At 41.9% G+C, this 16,109-nt stretch overlaps 1 protein-coding gene across 1 annotated transcript in view; it reads right to left on the bottom strand.

Moving 5' to 3' along the window:
- EFHC2 (EF-hand domain containing 2) overlaps nt 1-16,109 on the bottom strand; it is a 190,195-nt gene that overhangs the window by 17,216 nt on the left and 156,870 nt on the right. Inside the window, exon 14 of the mRNA XM_057717317.1 lies at nt 9,338-9,443. Coding sequence (XP_057573300.1) covers nt 9,338-9,443 — 106 coding nt within the window. The remainder of the gene's footprint in view (nt 1-9,337; nt 9,444-16,109) is intronic.

Genomic DNA, 16,109 nt, shown 5'->3' with positions numbered 1-16,109 from the left:
CTTCGTATGGGGGAAAGATATACATTGGAATTGGTACCAGAATTTCAGCTAATCTCCAATTTTAGGGAGATTTTCACAGGTACTTGTTTAAATGGACTAACAGGAATCAAATTGGGATCTAAAGGAAGGAGGAAGCAGGAGATAAGATTTAAGAAGCTCAGGCGGATGGGGCATCAGTAAAGTAGAGGGTAAAAGTATCTTCCTCATAATTTTCCCTGTAATTTTCACCTAAAGAAATCACATGACCAATCTCTTTGTAAAAGAAAGAGGTCTTTGGTAACATGAGAACTCCCCTCACCACCACTGCCTAATTGTTCTAATAAATCTTCAAATGTTCCAAATGTTACATAATATTTATGACTGGGCAGTGAGTTAAAATATTCTTTGTCCTCATTGACCTTTTATTCATCCCACACTACAAAATTTGAAGAAAACTCCAGATCATATTGTTTCCCAGCAGTGCCCATAAGTTTTAAGTGGAAATAACTGCATGGTGATTTTACAACAGGAGAGGTCAGCCACAGCAGTCAATCCTTCCTGTTGTAGATGAGGACGAGCCTGCACATATTTCTGTGAAACACCCTGCCTTAGAGGTGTGTGACTGGAATCTTATATATCTGTGTGTATCAAGTTTTGCCAGCACCCCTCCAGGTCTTCTCACCCTTTCCACTTTGGTGCACGCCAACCTAACTTCCAACCATCAGCACCTGCGTTCCTTTGCCTGAGAGCTTCCCTTTGGCCTCTGAGGCCTGCTTTGGCTGCCCCTGTGACATGCCACAAGTGCCTGGGAATTCATTATTTTTCCCCATTTTGGGAGCAGCTCTCAAACAATGACAGAAGTTCATGGATGGCATAAGCTGAGGTACATATCGGCCACTGATCCCTGTGTTTCCCAGAGGCATTAAGCTCCAGTCACTCATATTTTTACTGGTTTGATAATATGCCCTGTATTAAATCCTCCTCCTCCATTTCTCACCTCCCTACTCCTTTGCTAGTGTTCCCTTCACTTCGTCCAAAAAACTATTTACGCTCAAATCCTTGTCTCCAAGTCAGCTTCCAGAGGAAGACAAAGAAAGCTACTATGCAATTTTGCATTTATCAAAATTAATAAAATGTCTATGAAAGTCACAATACAGCTTGGAACAAAGTAACTTCTTGACAAACTGTGGATGGATCCAAAGTCTCCAATGTGACTTTCAGATAATTCTAGAGACAGTACCCAAATCTCATAACAAAATTCCATTTAATCTGGACATAAACAGTATGTACCACGTAGCATTTTTGGAAGAAGGAAGAACTATGAAATGCAGACTGAAATTCAGCAACAATGCAAAGTTATGACTCTAAAATGGCTGGAAATCATTGTCTACAAGAAAGCCCCATGACATCTTTCAATCTGGCTGTCACCAGAACTACTTAAGATGTCAAGAGAAGTTGGCAATAAATTACTTATTCATCAATGGTTGAAAAAATGTAGCTGCCGATCTGTAAAACCACATATCCTTGAATTGGGAAGCAAAGATGGCACTGGGTGGAAACCCAGTAAACAGCAGCTGCCCAGTGAGAACAGCAAAGCTGTGTGTGAGCTCATAGGCCCTGGATTTATTTGCTTTGACATTTTTAAAAGGAAATTTAATTGGATTATGTCTCCTTCTAGTTTAAAATTTTCTACTGTAGTACTGGCCACCAGATGCGTGCGGGGGGAAAAGATCAGGAGCCAATTAAATTCCACGCTTCACTGAAACAAGGTTATTTTTATTCCTCCCAAATGTAAGGCTGACAGAGTCATGTTAGTGATTTCACTCTGTTACTCCCCCTCCGCTCAATCAAAATAAGGATGTTTTTATCTATGAATTTGTAGAAAAATCCAGTACTGTGTATGGAATTGAAATTGTGGTTTTCTTGGATTTTCTTCCTTCTACTAGGTTGACATGATCTTGGAGATAAATTAAGTTGACAGAAATCATACAAACAAATTTCAGTAAATCAAATTGAAATTAATTTGGGGAAGAAATTTTGCAAATACTTGTTGAGATAATCAGGAGCATTCTGATGACATAAGGAAAAGCTCATATATAAAACGAGGAGATTTGCTTCTGTGCCCATCCATTTCTGTCTTTACTGTAATGCCAATAGTTCACAAGTACTTCTCAGTAGTTGTTATCTGTGTGAGTGTAGCTAAAACACAGTTGTAACTTTTAAACAAGAAACCTTTCCTTGAAACTGCATTTTCCTTGAAACTGCATTATACGGCAACTAAAGTTTTCAAGGACACACGAATGATTTTTTTTTAGCTTTAGTGATAGGCGTATTCATACAATTCAGGTAGACATCATCCAGTCCTTTAAAATCACAGTGGATTTTGGCAGTATCATTTCCTACTAGGTCACTGTTTTGTGTTACGTAATATGTATGTGTTTACCAGTTATTTTTTAAGTCTAATGAGAATGATTAATAATCTTTTATTTCAACTGTTAAATTCAACTTGAAATATTAGACATAACTTTGCTTACTTAAAGAGTCGGCACTAGCCCCTATATAATCTTGACCTGCAGGAATGCCTTTGAGTCTTAGCTTCCTGTCTATAAATTGGGAACGATACTTATTCTCAGAAGATGGTTGCGACGATAAAATGTCACGGGGTGTTCCACCCTCTAAATACCAAAAGGAGATCCTCGACAAGCGGGGTGTCCAAAGATACATCCCAAGGTGCACCCCACTGTCCCCTACTCCCCAATGCCTGGGCTATATACCATCCTGTTGTGACAAGAGAGAACTTTAGAGCCAATTGTTAATGCTTCTGCAGTCCCAGTGCTCATAAAACGAAGCCACATCCAATTTTTCTCAGAAACGTCAAAAGATAAGACGTCAGTCACACAGTGCAAGTTATAAAGTTTATATGAGAACCGATTTAGCATTATTTTTTAAAACGTGACTTCTGAGATTAACCAGGCAGGCTCTAAACAGTGGGACCTCTTCTGCCAGTTTTACAGCTACCATCTGTGAGCAAGCACAATAGAGTGGAATTGGGGTCTCTAGGCCGTGACAGCGCCAGGGCAACATGCTGAGACCACAGATAGTCACATAATGGAGTGAGAATTAAATTACAGCCCCAATGGCTCAGCATGGGCTGCTGCGGGGGCCAGGCAAAGGCCCGGCCAAGGGAGCTCCTGAGAATCCAGGCTATAGGCCACAGTCAACAGTCCTGGCGGGTGACAGTCAGCTTCCACCCATCCTCATAGGGAAACCTCTCACCAAATCAAAGCTGGACTAGCTACAATCAGTCCTCTCTGTGACTTTTGCTTCTTTGTTGTTGCTCCCCAGTCCTATTAGCTGATGCCATGTAACGATCACATGTAGGTGAGCCCCATCGGAGTCAGAGGGACCAGTCCTAACATCCAGCAGACCCAGCTTCAGGAGCTGTTAGTCTTAAAAGCTGGCTGTGAGGCTTGCTCACTGGAGCTCGAGTCTTTACTCTGGTAACAGACTGTACTGGCTCATTCTCCATTTGCCCCTCAAGATCCATTTTCTGCGCTTCTCACCAAGCTCTGTCCTGGGAGGCTGACCTCTGTGGACTGCATCACTTTTCGAGCTTCCTTGTTCTCTGGCTTCTGAGCGGGTACAGCCAATGGGAAGCAGCGAGAGATCAGGGTATTGATTCCACTTTCCCCCTCCCAGCTCCCTCCCTGCCCAACCACGCTTTGGCAGTGGCTACACTCCTCTACCTGCTGCCACTGCTCCAGCTCCTCCACTGGGCTCCAATAATACCAGTCCCTCCCTGCTTCTCCAGAGCTAGGGATGGTAAAGGCTTCCCACTCTAGCCAGTCCCTGAGTGCTCCACTGCCCCGAGTGGTTCCCTTAACTCTACTCACTCCTCTGTCAACAGTCCCTGCATTAAATCCATATCCCAACTCCTCCGAGTGGGCCGTGTGTCTCCTGCTAGGACCTCACTGGTATGGGGACTCATTCTGCTCTGTCCCTTGGGTGGGGCTGAAGGCTTGGTTCCAGCCTGCTGACTGGCCTCCTCTGGTTGCTAAACAGTGCTAACTTCAGGACTCCCCATCACTGTGCTCCCCGTTTTAGAGAGATTCCCTGCCAGACCCCTTGCTGTGCTGCCCTTCCAGTCCCAAGTATTGTGTACCAGACCATCCCCCTGCTCAGCCTCTGGTTGGCTAAAGCCTATAGTCCTATTCCTTTTTTTTTTTTTTGGTCCATCCCTGCTTGCGTTCACTGCAGTTAATCAAGCTAGAGAAGGTGTCCCAAATCTCCACCCCTACCATCTATTCTATCCATTAACGCTGATGCAGCCAGAGCTGGTGTTGAATCTAGTACTGAGACCTGCTCACATTTCATCAGCTAAGCAGTCGCTTTTCATTTTTCAGTAAGATCCCCAGTTCAGGGAAGTGACCCTGCTGAGGACAACATTCAGCCCAAGAGTAAAGATACCCAGGTTCTGAGTGAAGGCTGGTGCTGGTAACTTCTGAAGAGGTGTTCGTGGTACCCCTGGAACTTCAGTCAGAGTCCACTCATACACTGGAGGAAGCATGCAGCTGCCTGACTGCTGGCCTCCGCCTGGGCCATGCTTCCACACAGGAGCTCAGCCTCCCATTCCGTGTTCTCAGCAGAACTTTGATCTGTCTTATCACATTCAAGGCTGGGTCACTGTCACAACCTGGTGGGTCTTGTCCTAAAGTCCCACATACAATTTTTTCGCTACAGCAGACTCCCTAAGAATTGGCAATCCCCAAAGCTCTGAGAGGTTTTCTTTGCCCAAGTGGGCCCCACACACCTACACATCTGGTCCTACTTCTCTACCACTTCCTCTTCCATAACCATCTTGGCCTCTTCTAGCTTAACCACCTTCTTGTCAGTTCCCTGCCGTGGGTGAAAGCTCAACAATAACAGAGGAGCAAGGGTGCAGAGAAGGCAGTGCCACAAGCCAGGCCCCCAGTTCAGACCAAGAAAAATCAAGAGTGATTGGTTGCTTCAAGGGTAGCTGGTTGCTAAGACAGCATATACCGCCCAGGATGCCCTTGGTGGCCCAGCTGCTGGGAGACCCCTTCGGGGATTGCCTCAGCTACAGAGCTGTCTCAGCTGCAAAGAGCCATGCCACCCCTTTCTAAACTAACCCATAGGGATGAAGTTCAGGCCACTTTGGCCCAACTCAGGACAGCTCTGAAAGGCCATTCTAGCTTCAGAGTTCCCTATGGGCCAGCCAAGGCTGTCTCTGGACCTGCACTGAAGCTCAACTTCTCCCTCTGCCCACTCCTATGTCCCTCCCCTCCCTTCCACAGGTATTGATCCCAAGGACACTCCCAAATAAATACCCTGCACACTAAACTCCAGCTGCTTCCTGGAGAACCCAACCTGTGACAGGCTCTGACCCAGAGTGTCTCGGGGCATTATTAGATATTAACATTTAAGTACACTTATTTGGTTCAGGAGATACTATACTTTATCACTCATTCTACTGTCTGAACTATGCAATAGTATGCTCAACCCATTCACACTAAATATTTTCACAGGCTTACTGGTAACTTTCCCAAGCTATCTTATACCCTCTTTAATGAAATGATAACAAGCTTAGGAGTACCAGAGTGCTTCAGACTCTGGAATTTAGTTCTCATTATTGGTTAAATTGATCAGGTACCATTCTATAACTATGTTCTTCCCCCCCTCCTTTTTTTTTTTAAACTGGCTGAAAAAGAATGGCCCTGTCCAAATGTCTCCCGCAGACTGAACTGCTTCTAGGCTTCGTCATCAGAATTGATAAGAGACCCTAAGAGTAAAGTTCTTCTTACCATAAGTGAGTAACAACTGGAAGAACTGACTTGCTGCTAAAGCACAGGCCCTTTCTGATGCTACATTCCTGTTCTGTAGCTGTTCTAACTCTTACGTTTAAGGATAGAATAACTGATCTATCTTGGAAGTTGACTGTTCAAGGCCCAGGCTCACCCCCCACCCCAAATTGAGGACGTAAGACATCTCCATTTTACGAACAATGGTAATAGCTAACATTTAAGCCATTACTATGGGACAGGTACTGTGATAAGTGTCTCACGTGTATTGATTCAATCCTTACAAGAAACCTGACAGAAGCACTACTCATCTCCATTTTTGAGATGGGGCAATTTGAAAGGTTGTATAACTTACATACAGTCACCCTGTTAGTCAATAATAGAGCTAAGGATTTGAGTTCAGCTTCATGTGATTCCAGATCTTCTGCTCCACACTGTCTCTCTAAAGAACCTGAGGTCCATGGCTCAGTAACTGCCCCAGTTGACAGAGTAGGTAAGAGATGAAATGGGGGAGGGGTGGCTAAAGGGAAAGTGGATCTTTGGCCTGTCCACGCAGTGACTCCTCTTCCAATGTGTGGGTGGTAATCCTTTTGTAGGTCCTTAAATCAATTTAATGGGTAATGAACTATATTCAAAAGAAAGAAAGAAAGAAAGAAGGTGGGAGGAGAGAAAAGAAAAGAGAAAGGAAAGAAAAAAATCATATATCATCACACGTAGTTAGAACAGTATTGTTTCATGAAACGTTTGTGCCATTGTACATGCGCATGCTCGGCTGCTATGGAGAAATGTCTTTCTTACTGTAGGCTGTAGTACCAAAAGGTAATTAAACTTTATTCAAGCTCAACAGTCATCAGGAAGAGAAAAATTCAAGTAATAAGATACCACTTGTTTTCAGAGGCAAAAATGTAAAAATAATTTGAATGCCTATCAATAGAGAAATGGATGAATTAATTATTTCATATTCATACTATAGTATTAAAGAATGGCTTAGGTCTACACATATGAAACTAGAGAAATGTCCCATGATGTACTATTAAGAGACACACTGCAGGTAAATAAATGCATGTGGTATGATTATATTTTTGTGCATTAAATGATGAAACCCCAAACACATAGGTAAACATTTGGGTGGTGGATTGGGTGGAATAGAGAAGGAGGAAGTAAGGGAAAAAATAACAAAGGCAGTTGCTAACTAGCAAAAATAGTATGTGTATCATTTAGGATCCCAGAAGAAATAGAGGACATATGCAAACTGTATAAACTGAGAAGAGTTTAATAAAGAGACTGTTTACAAAGTTGCGGGAAGTGTTTAGGAAAAGCAACAAGGGATCCTCCAGACTCTCAGGGACTGCAGCAACAGGGAGCCATTACCACCACCTGGGGCTGAAGGGGCATGTGCGGGTGGCCACCAGAACCGGGAGTAGGCAGCTATATGGACAGAACCTCCAGACAGGTAGTGTGGACCTTGGGAGGAGGAGGCAGTCTGTCTATTGTGACTATCAGGGAAGGAGATGATTTCTTTCTCCTCCCACCTGCCACTCTCCTGCTGGTGCATCCCACTGGCTCCCCAAACTGGAGGCCAAAAGGGCTAGGGGTTCCATTGATGAAGCCCACAAAGATCAGCTGTCTAGGACTCAGAGCAGGGTAGAGGGGGTTGGAGAAAAGTCCCAATGGGACAAATGGATGATATCCAACACAGAATACTATATAACATTAAATGAAAAGGTAGAATATAAACTCCATCTATCACTGTTCTTTTTACACGTAAAAATTACATATTTGCATGGATAAGAATTTAAAAGTTACCAAATGACAGTATTTATTTGTTTTTGTGATAGTATCTTGGACTTCAGGTAATTAAATCCAATATCTTCAATAACAATTATATTTAAATGATTTTTTTCCTTTTTCATACTTTGCAGTATAACAGACCTGACTTAAAATTCTAACTGTACCATACACTGGCTGTTCCTCTAACTTCCTCATCTCTAAAATGGTAATAATAAAAGTACCCTCAGAAAGCTGCTCTGAGGATTAAATGAGCGAATGGATTTTGAGGTCTTAGAACAGTGCTTTAGGTGTTTGCTGTTGTTATGGTAACGATGGGTCGGCAAGAGCCTCCTAAGGGGTCTACTTGTCTCCTTGTCCTCTCTCCAATCTACCCACCACCAAACCACAGCAAGCTCCCTTTAAAGGACATATTTTATCGTGTCACTCTCTTCCTTGAAATTTGTCCATGGCCTCCAGACTTTGTAGGACGATGTTCAAACCTCACCCGTACAGGTATCTCCAGCCTCATCCGTCTCCACTCCTCCCTTTGCGCCTCCATCCCAGCCACACCAATTCTTTCCAGGTCTGCACAAGAGCCATGCTGTCCCATGCCCTATGGCCTCTGTTGGGAATGCCTTTGGGCATATCATGCCACTTTTCCTACCTAACTCTACTGTTCATCATTGAAATTTCAAGCATCACCTCCCCTAATAATTTCCTGTCCTCCCACGACCCTCCTCAAGGTAGCAATAATGACTGTCTCTGGACCCCAGCGCAGAGCATAGAACCTGCTGAGACAGAAGGATACTTAGACATGATTTGTCTGAGAATTAAATTTATAAATGAATGAGTTAAGTAACTGCCCCAAAGTCACTCAGCTAAGTAAGTGGCAGAGCCAGAATTCAACCCCAGCTCTGTTCCACTCCGAAGGCCACCAGTGTCTCCCAATCATCTGGAAGTTCTAAGGCTGTCTGACACTCCAGAATAGCTGCATGCCTGAGGGAACTCCCCAAGGGCACTAGACCAGTTCAGGCCAGAATGAGCTGGTCAGCAGAGACCGGGAGGAATAAATGCCTCCATTCTGGGAGTATCAACCACATGACATTTGCTTTATCAAGGGACTTTCCCAAGAAAATCACTTTCTGGAGCATGTTAAAATATAAACAAACCACCACCCACCCACCCACTCCTTAAAGACAATTGGTCCAAAGAGATCTTAGAGAATTCAGACAATTCCACAACGTTGAGAGCATCATCTGAGCACATGAACTCTGTTTTCCCTAAGCAAGCATTTTTCTACTGGATTTTTATTTTAAATTTGGCCTCATTATGAAATATGCATCTCCATAACATATTGTTTCACCCAAGGCAAACCTGTGTGCACAGTCACAAACACACTGGGGATTCCTGACATACGCACTATTTGAGATTTGCTCTTGTAGCTTATGATGATATTACCAGAATCCCTTGATAACAGTGTTTATATCTATTTATAACTGTAACCTATTATCCTATTTTCCATATAATTGGATGCGACTTCGGTTAAAAAACATTCAGCTGCATAAGAAAAATCAAGCTCTCATACAGCAGATGTTCGCTCTGCATGGAAAGTGAATTAGCCTTTAACACGAATACCCAGAAATACACAGTGCTCTTTCCAAAAGCACTGATGTGAATATTTTACATTGAAAAAGAATTTTAATATAAAGGATATTAGAAATGCAACGGAGGTAGCCACGGCTGGTTTTTAAAACAGGTATTAATTTTACCTCTTTATCATACGATACTGCTTCCAATTCGGGCATCAGATTCACTCTCCAGTTCAGGGCACAGAAAAGTGACTCATAATTTATTTGTTTTTCACTGTCTTCAAACCTAAAAATATAATTATAATGTATGATTTGACTCCATCTGCAGAATTCAGGACCAAAATGTCAGCTTAAATCCACCATGAAAACATAATATTAGATGTGCTTCAATACTGATATTTTTCTTACTTCTTATTACCTTACTATCTGTTTCTAACCCTCCAGAATATAAACTCTTTGAGAGCAGAGACCTCACACACCTAATTCACTAAAGTATCCCCAGGACCTAGATCAGTGCTGACACGTAGTAGGTATTCAACAAATATTTGTTGCAGTTGCCATAGAAACAAATTAATTTATTCAGCAGCTAAGACCATTGTTATATTTTGCTAACAGCATTGAAGTTCTTAGTTTAACAGGTTGATACTATATGTCAGTATAGTTTTTAAAGCGTCTTTATTTTTCTTAAATTGTATGCCTTTTAAACCTGTAAAGCAAGCCTAGATTCATTTTGTCTACTAATATATTTTTAGGAAAAATAAAAGGCACTTTTATCATTCATCATGTAGTCATTAAAAGGGGTTATGCAGATCCATATATGTTGTCATGGAAATGTGTTAGTAATATATTGTTCAGTGAAATGGAGGTTATAAAATAGAATGTAGAGTTATGATCTTACTTTAGGTTTATATTTGTACAAAATGGCATTTAAAAAGTCTAGTAATAATACACAGAATTATTAAGAACAGCTATCTCTGGCAAGAGAGATTATAATTTTTGCTTTTGCTTTAGACTTTTCTGCATCATCTGAATTGTTTTAAATCTATAATCAGAAAAACTTAAGCTCATTTTCATTTTGAAAACAACAACAACAACAACAATAAATGATTATCCTGCACCATAAAACTATAGGTCAAAAATAACTAATCCGTGAGGGTGAGTCCAAAATTACCCACACTCCCATTACATTAACACTTCTGTTGGCTGCACTGTCTTATCAGCGCTTTCCATTCAAGGCTACCGTCTCCCCAGTCACTGCTGTGCAGGTGTGAACATGTTACATCAGTTCATTTGTAACTGTGGTGGCAGCAAAAATGGATGCCCCACTTGTGATGTGCACGAAAGAAGAGCAGCACGTAGTGATTCTTTTTTTGTGGTCTGAGGATGTGCCCATCCGCACACTTCTGCCCACACGGTCAACACTCTGCAGAAACTTCATTTTGAGGTATTAAAGCATCCTCCCTATAGTCCTGATCTTGCTCCATCGGACTTTCATCTGTTTGGTCCCCTCAAAGCAGCCCTACAAGGACAAAGATTCACTTCTGATGATGAAGTGAAGACAGTGGTGCATTCGTGACTTGCAGCTCAGCTGAAAACATTTTTCATGAGGGAATACGAAAGCTTGTTGACAGACAGACAAAGTGTACTGAAAAGCAAGGAGAGTATGCCAAAAAATGATGTATCTGTCTTTTCTAGAAGTTAATTAAAATAAATTCTACGGCCAGAGTGCAGATTATTTTTGACTCACCCTCGTATTTGACTACTATTTCCAAATTATGGACATTGACATAAATCTATCCTTAACCATAATAGAGTTTTGGCCATTAAGACCCCCAAATTTCAAGACAATTGCTATAATGACCTAAACACAAAGAAAATACTTCTTATTGTAATACCTCAATGCTACCAATTCTGAATTTGAGCACATCTGCCAATTTCTAAGGCTAAATATATACTGGTTATGTAACACAATTTTTTGAAGAAGAAGACAAAGGTGGTCACTAAGGCATTGTTCTAAGCACCCTGTTCCAGGCTCCTGCCCTTCTCTCAGGACTTCTAACTCAACACACCCCTCCAACCAGCAAGTGAGGTGCGCAAGTTACTACTGCAAGGATGAAGAGAGGATAATTAATTATAAGAAAACTCAGTGATAACAGAAGCAGGAAAAAAAAACATACTCGTAATCAGTCGAAAGGCTTTTTCTCTTTTTTTCCTCAAAGCATTAAGAAAATAATAGCTCATATTTATAAACTAATAAAAATTAGCAGCAATAAATTAGATGTTGTAAGATGAAGTTACATAGACTCATCAACCTAAACAAAGTAGAATAAACAGAGTGATCAGAAAAGGGGAAAAGGAATTCAGTAATTCTTTTGTATACATTTTCTTTGGCCAAGGATTCTGGGATACAAGTCCAATATGCTGCCCCCTACCACTGTTTATCCTTTGACTTTTGGCTCACTCGTCATTTGAACTCCTTGAAAGGACATGTTCTGTTTATGGAAATATTTGTAGCCAAAATGCAGGACCATCATGTCTTTTATTTGTGTGTGTTTGGGGAGAAGAACTAAAACTCAATCAGTTAAAGATATTTTCTAAGAAACTTTCCTTTAGCATGGTGCCTTGAAGAAAAAGTGTTCCCTAATACTCTGAGTAAGAGCTGAGGTCAGAGAATGAGATCATGGAGGGCCTCTGACTTTCATACTAAGGACAACTAAGAGCCACTGGAGTATATTGTACAGAACAGTTACCAGATCTGAGTTATATTTTCTGAAGATCACTCTAGCTGATATATTGTGTAGGGGCAAGGCCAAAGGGGCAAGGGCAGTTAGCAGTCTTCTGCAGTAATCCAGACAAGACGTAATGGTGGCTTAGATGACAGTGGTGACCGTGGAGGGAGGGCAGTGAGGAGTGGCGAAGCCTGAATATATTTTGATTGTAGGAGTCCTGAAGGATTGTATATAGTGTAGAGGGGAGGCGAGGAGGAGAATGAATAGGAATGGATGCAGGACAACTCCCAGGGTTTTGGTTGAGCAACTGGAAAAACAGAGCTACCTGAACTGAGACGGGAAAGACCGCAGGAGCTACAGGTTGGGAGAAAAGACAGGGAGTCTGGTTTTGGATGTGTTACATTTTGATGGGAAGTTGGGAATATGAGTCTGACGTTCAGGGAACATATTCAAGTTAGAGATAGAAATGTGGGAGTTATTAGCATATAGATGATATTTAAAGCCACCAGACTGTAAGACTGACTGAAATCACCAATGAAAGAAGTTTCTTTATCTGTTCCTACAATACAGAATTTAATTGTTGGTAAATTCCCATTATCTCAATGATAGGAGGTACATATTGAGTCCTAGAGGTTTCAGAAGTATAAAATCCCAGTAACTTGGGAACCAGTCAAAAGACTACCAAACAGATGTAGAATTACATCTGATATCACCCCTCATACACAGTCCACTAACCAGTCCTGTAGGTTCTACAACCATAGCATATCACAAGTCTCTTTTTCTCCATCTTTTCTACTATTCACTAACTCTAAGCCACCATCACCTTTCATCTGGATTACAGGAATAGCTTTTGAATCTCGGTCTTGCTGCTTCTACTCCTACCTTCCACCAGAATGCTGCAAACCACCCTCCACCAGAACGATCTTTCTAAAACATGGATTCGATCAATTACTTCTTTGTTTACAACTCTGCGATGACTTTCACATCCACTAGAATGCAAGCTGAACTCCTTACCAGGGTTTATAAAACCCCACATAATCTGGTCCCTGCTGACCTCTCTACTCTTCTCTGCAAACTCTCTCCCTGTTCACAGTGTTCCAGGTATACCAGCTTTCTTCTTGCTCTCTGAGCATACCAAGGTTGTTCCCAGCAATGCAAGGCATTTGCACCTCTGGTTCCTTTGTCTGGAGAGTCTCAATTCAAACAACGCTTCCTCAGAAAGGCCTTCCTGCAGTGCCTCTTATGTAACTGAGTCTTGATGCCTAAATCTGCCTTTGCCTTGGATAATGGCACTGGACGGTAGAGGAAAACTTCTGGAAGTCACCACTGGAAGTCCTATTATCAGACCTCCTTACCCATCCGTCTGATATTTACTCGTGCTCACCTGTTAACCCTGGGCCCCCAGCACTTTTCCTTGCCCAACTCATGATATGTCAGACTCAACACATCTAACCATTTACCCATCTCAAAAGCTATTCGGGAAGGATATTCCTGAATCGAACGATATTCAGGAAGGATCAAAAGCTGTAAATGAAAGCATGCACAGCTTAGAAATGATGTATAGAATCTTTTTGAGGAAAAATGAAAGATTTATTCTTTCCAAAGTCCCAAAGCCAGGCCTCAGGGAAGAGTTGAGCTAATGTGGTAAAATACTCCAAGTTTCTCTTTTCCGTTCTCTCTTGGAGGATTTCAATGGATATGGGAATCCCCCTAAAAGGAGCGAGGGAGGAAAGAACAAAGAATCTTTCAATTAAAAGGGATAAAATTAGCCAATGCTTCTTGGAAGACTTCTTTGCTCTTGGGAAGCGGATAGAGTTGCAGTAAATCACAATGGGTCACTCGCAAATATTTATCTGCCTTTCCCACCAAAATCTCACTAAAATGACAATAAAGAAAGAAAAATAGGTAATAACCCCTAATGACAAACATAGCTGGAAAAAAAAGGCAACAGTGGACAAGAAATTTCAAAAAATCTTTTGCAAGATGGAAATCAGACCGAGAACTGGTAACTGACTTGGCAGAGCTGAGCAAGGGAAGCTGAACTCGAAATGTCCATGGCAGAGACAAGGGGGCACTAAGAGATTAGCCAGTGTGGCCCACAAAACTCCTGAGAGGCTCAGTGATTACAGACTCCAGGTGCCAATAAAGGCAGGGATACAGTGGGGTCTGGAAAACAAGGAATGTTTGAAAGCCTAAATAAAGCAAGAGCAACTGAACCCTCAAGTATCTCCTTGTACACTGTACTCTTCCCCGTAGGGGAGTGAGGCTTGTTCTCTAGAGAAATTTAACAAAAGCAGCTCTAGTCTTGGGGAGATGAAGCATAATGGAGGGCAGAGAAGAACATCACACACTGAACTTGGGTCTCTCAGCCCCCTTCCTTCCCCCTTCCTGTTTCCAGAACACCAGTGGCCATACTTAAATTCTCCTCCTTTCCCCTATCCCACCCTCCCTCCTACCCCACAGGAGAAAATAGGATTCTTCTCTCAATACCCTGAATGGCTCCAAATTGTGGTTTCTGGGGATTCCCTAATGAAAATGCAGGCTAGGAGACAACTCATGCAGTGAAACCCACTAATCAACAAGACCCACCCCTAAAAGCTTCCAACATTAAGGATAGAATTCAAAACAGCAACAGAAAAAAAAAAAGGTATCAAGCAACAAAGATAATTCAGGTAGCAGAGGGAAAGATGTAAGATAAGAGGATATATTACACCCACAAAAAAAAAGAACAGAAGACTACAAAAAAAAAAAAAAGGAACGAAAAGAGTGCTCTTGCAATAAAAAACACGATAGTAGTAAACAGATGCAGTAGAAGGGATGGAATGTAAACCTGAGGAAACCCCTTAGTAAGGAAATCAAAATGACAAATAGAAACTGGGGAGAGAAAAGATCCAAATTCAAGAGAGCCAAAATCTTAATGATAGGACTTCTCACAAGAGAAAAATAAAAATGGAGGGGAGGAAATTATCTAAAAATTAATGGAAAATTTCTCAAAGCCAAAGGACAGAGTCTCCAGACCGGAGGGGCCCATGAACTGTTAAGCGCAATGAATCTATACACACACACACACACACATCCACCCACAAGCCCCACTGTGAACTTCCAGAACACCACGAATAAAGAAACGATCCTAAGAGCATCCAGAAAGCACACCAGTAATGGGAATCAATATTATGCTAAATTCTCAAGCATCATAACAGGAAGTTAGTAGTAGTATCTAAAATGAGAAATCCAGAAATAGCAGTACATACATGCTATTTAAAGGTCTGCAGAAACAGCTAGAAGGACTGAAAGACTGCTTCTTGAGAACGGGTCTGGGAGGTGGGGAGACATGTGGCTGGAAACTGCTGTTGTTGGAATAAGCGTTTCAAAATGATTTTCTTTTCTTTTCTTTTTTACTATAAGCATGTATCAGTTTGACATAAATAAAAAATGTAAGAAGTGTAAAAAGCAGACAAGAGACCTTGAAGCATGTTTTCCAAGGTAGTAAACTCATACAAGTCAGACTTGGAAAGGCAGGAGTACCACTCAAGAGCCTGTGGATGAGGAAATCGTCTCCTGGTTTTCCTCCCTGCTCCCAAACTCAGCACAGAGCTTCCTCCCCTGGACCACTGATCTAGTGAGATTTTTCACGCCCTCATTTGCTACTATACACTATATCTGCTATATACTACTGTTAGATGAGGTTGTGAGAGAGGAAAGACTAGGATACAAAGGAGTGCTGCAGTTCTAAAAACAGTCCAGGCTGGAGGAGAAGGAGACGAGAGGGAGCAGTTTAGAGACGGAGAAAGGCTTGACTATTAGGGGAGTGAGGACAAGTAGGTCAATTTCCCCTGAACAGTATCTCCCCAGCCGTCCTCCCTGCTTCATGACTACAGGTCATCATTCACCAAATCTTATCCATCCTTTCAAAATATTTTGGAAAAGCCTATGAATCGTATAGAGAATGGATCTCCTTACTTCTGGGTCATGCTGTTATGATCAAAAATGTTAGCAAGCTGGTTGTCCACCTGAATCCCCTACTTCGCTCCTCGCTAAATGACATTTGACTCTTACTAAGACTCTGATTCATGGTCAAAGGACAAAGATTTGCCACTCTGGAGGAAATTCCTTTGAAAAGGCTGTGAAGGCAATTCCAAAGAAGAGCTTTCTATGGCGACATTGTTGGAATCAGCACACAGCCGTCCAGGGTGACTGCCCTAAAGGGCAACACTAATTCTGGC

This window comes from Hippopotamus amphibius, chromosome X (genome assembly GCF_030028045.1).
Source record: "Hippopotamus amphibius kiboko isolate mHipAmp2 chromosome X, mHipAmp2.hap2, whole genome shotgun sequence".
In the NCBI taxonomy this organism is placed as follows: domain Eukaryota; kingdom Metazoa; phylum Chordata; class Mammalia; order Artiodactyla; family Hippopotamidae; genus Hippopotamus; species Hippopotamus amphibius.
Note: the sequence above shows the minus strand (reverse complement) of the source record. Positions and strands in the feature narration are given on the sequence as shown.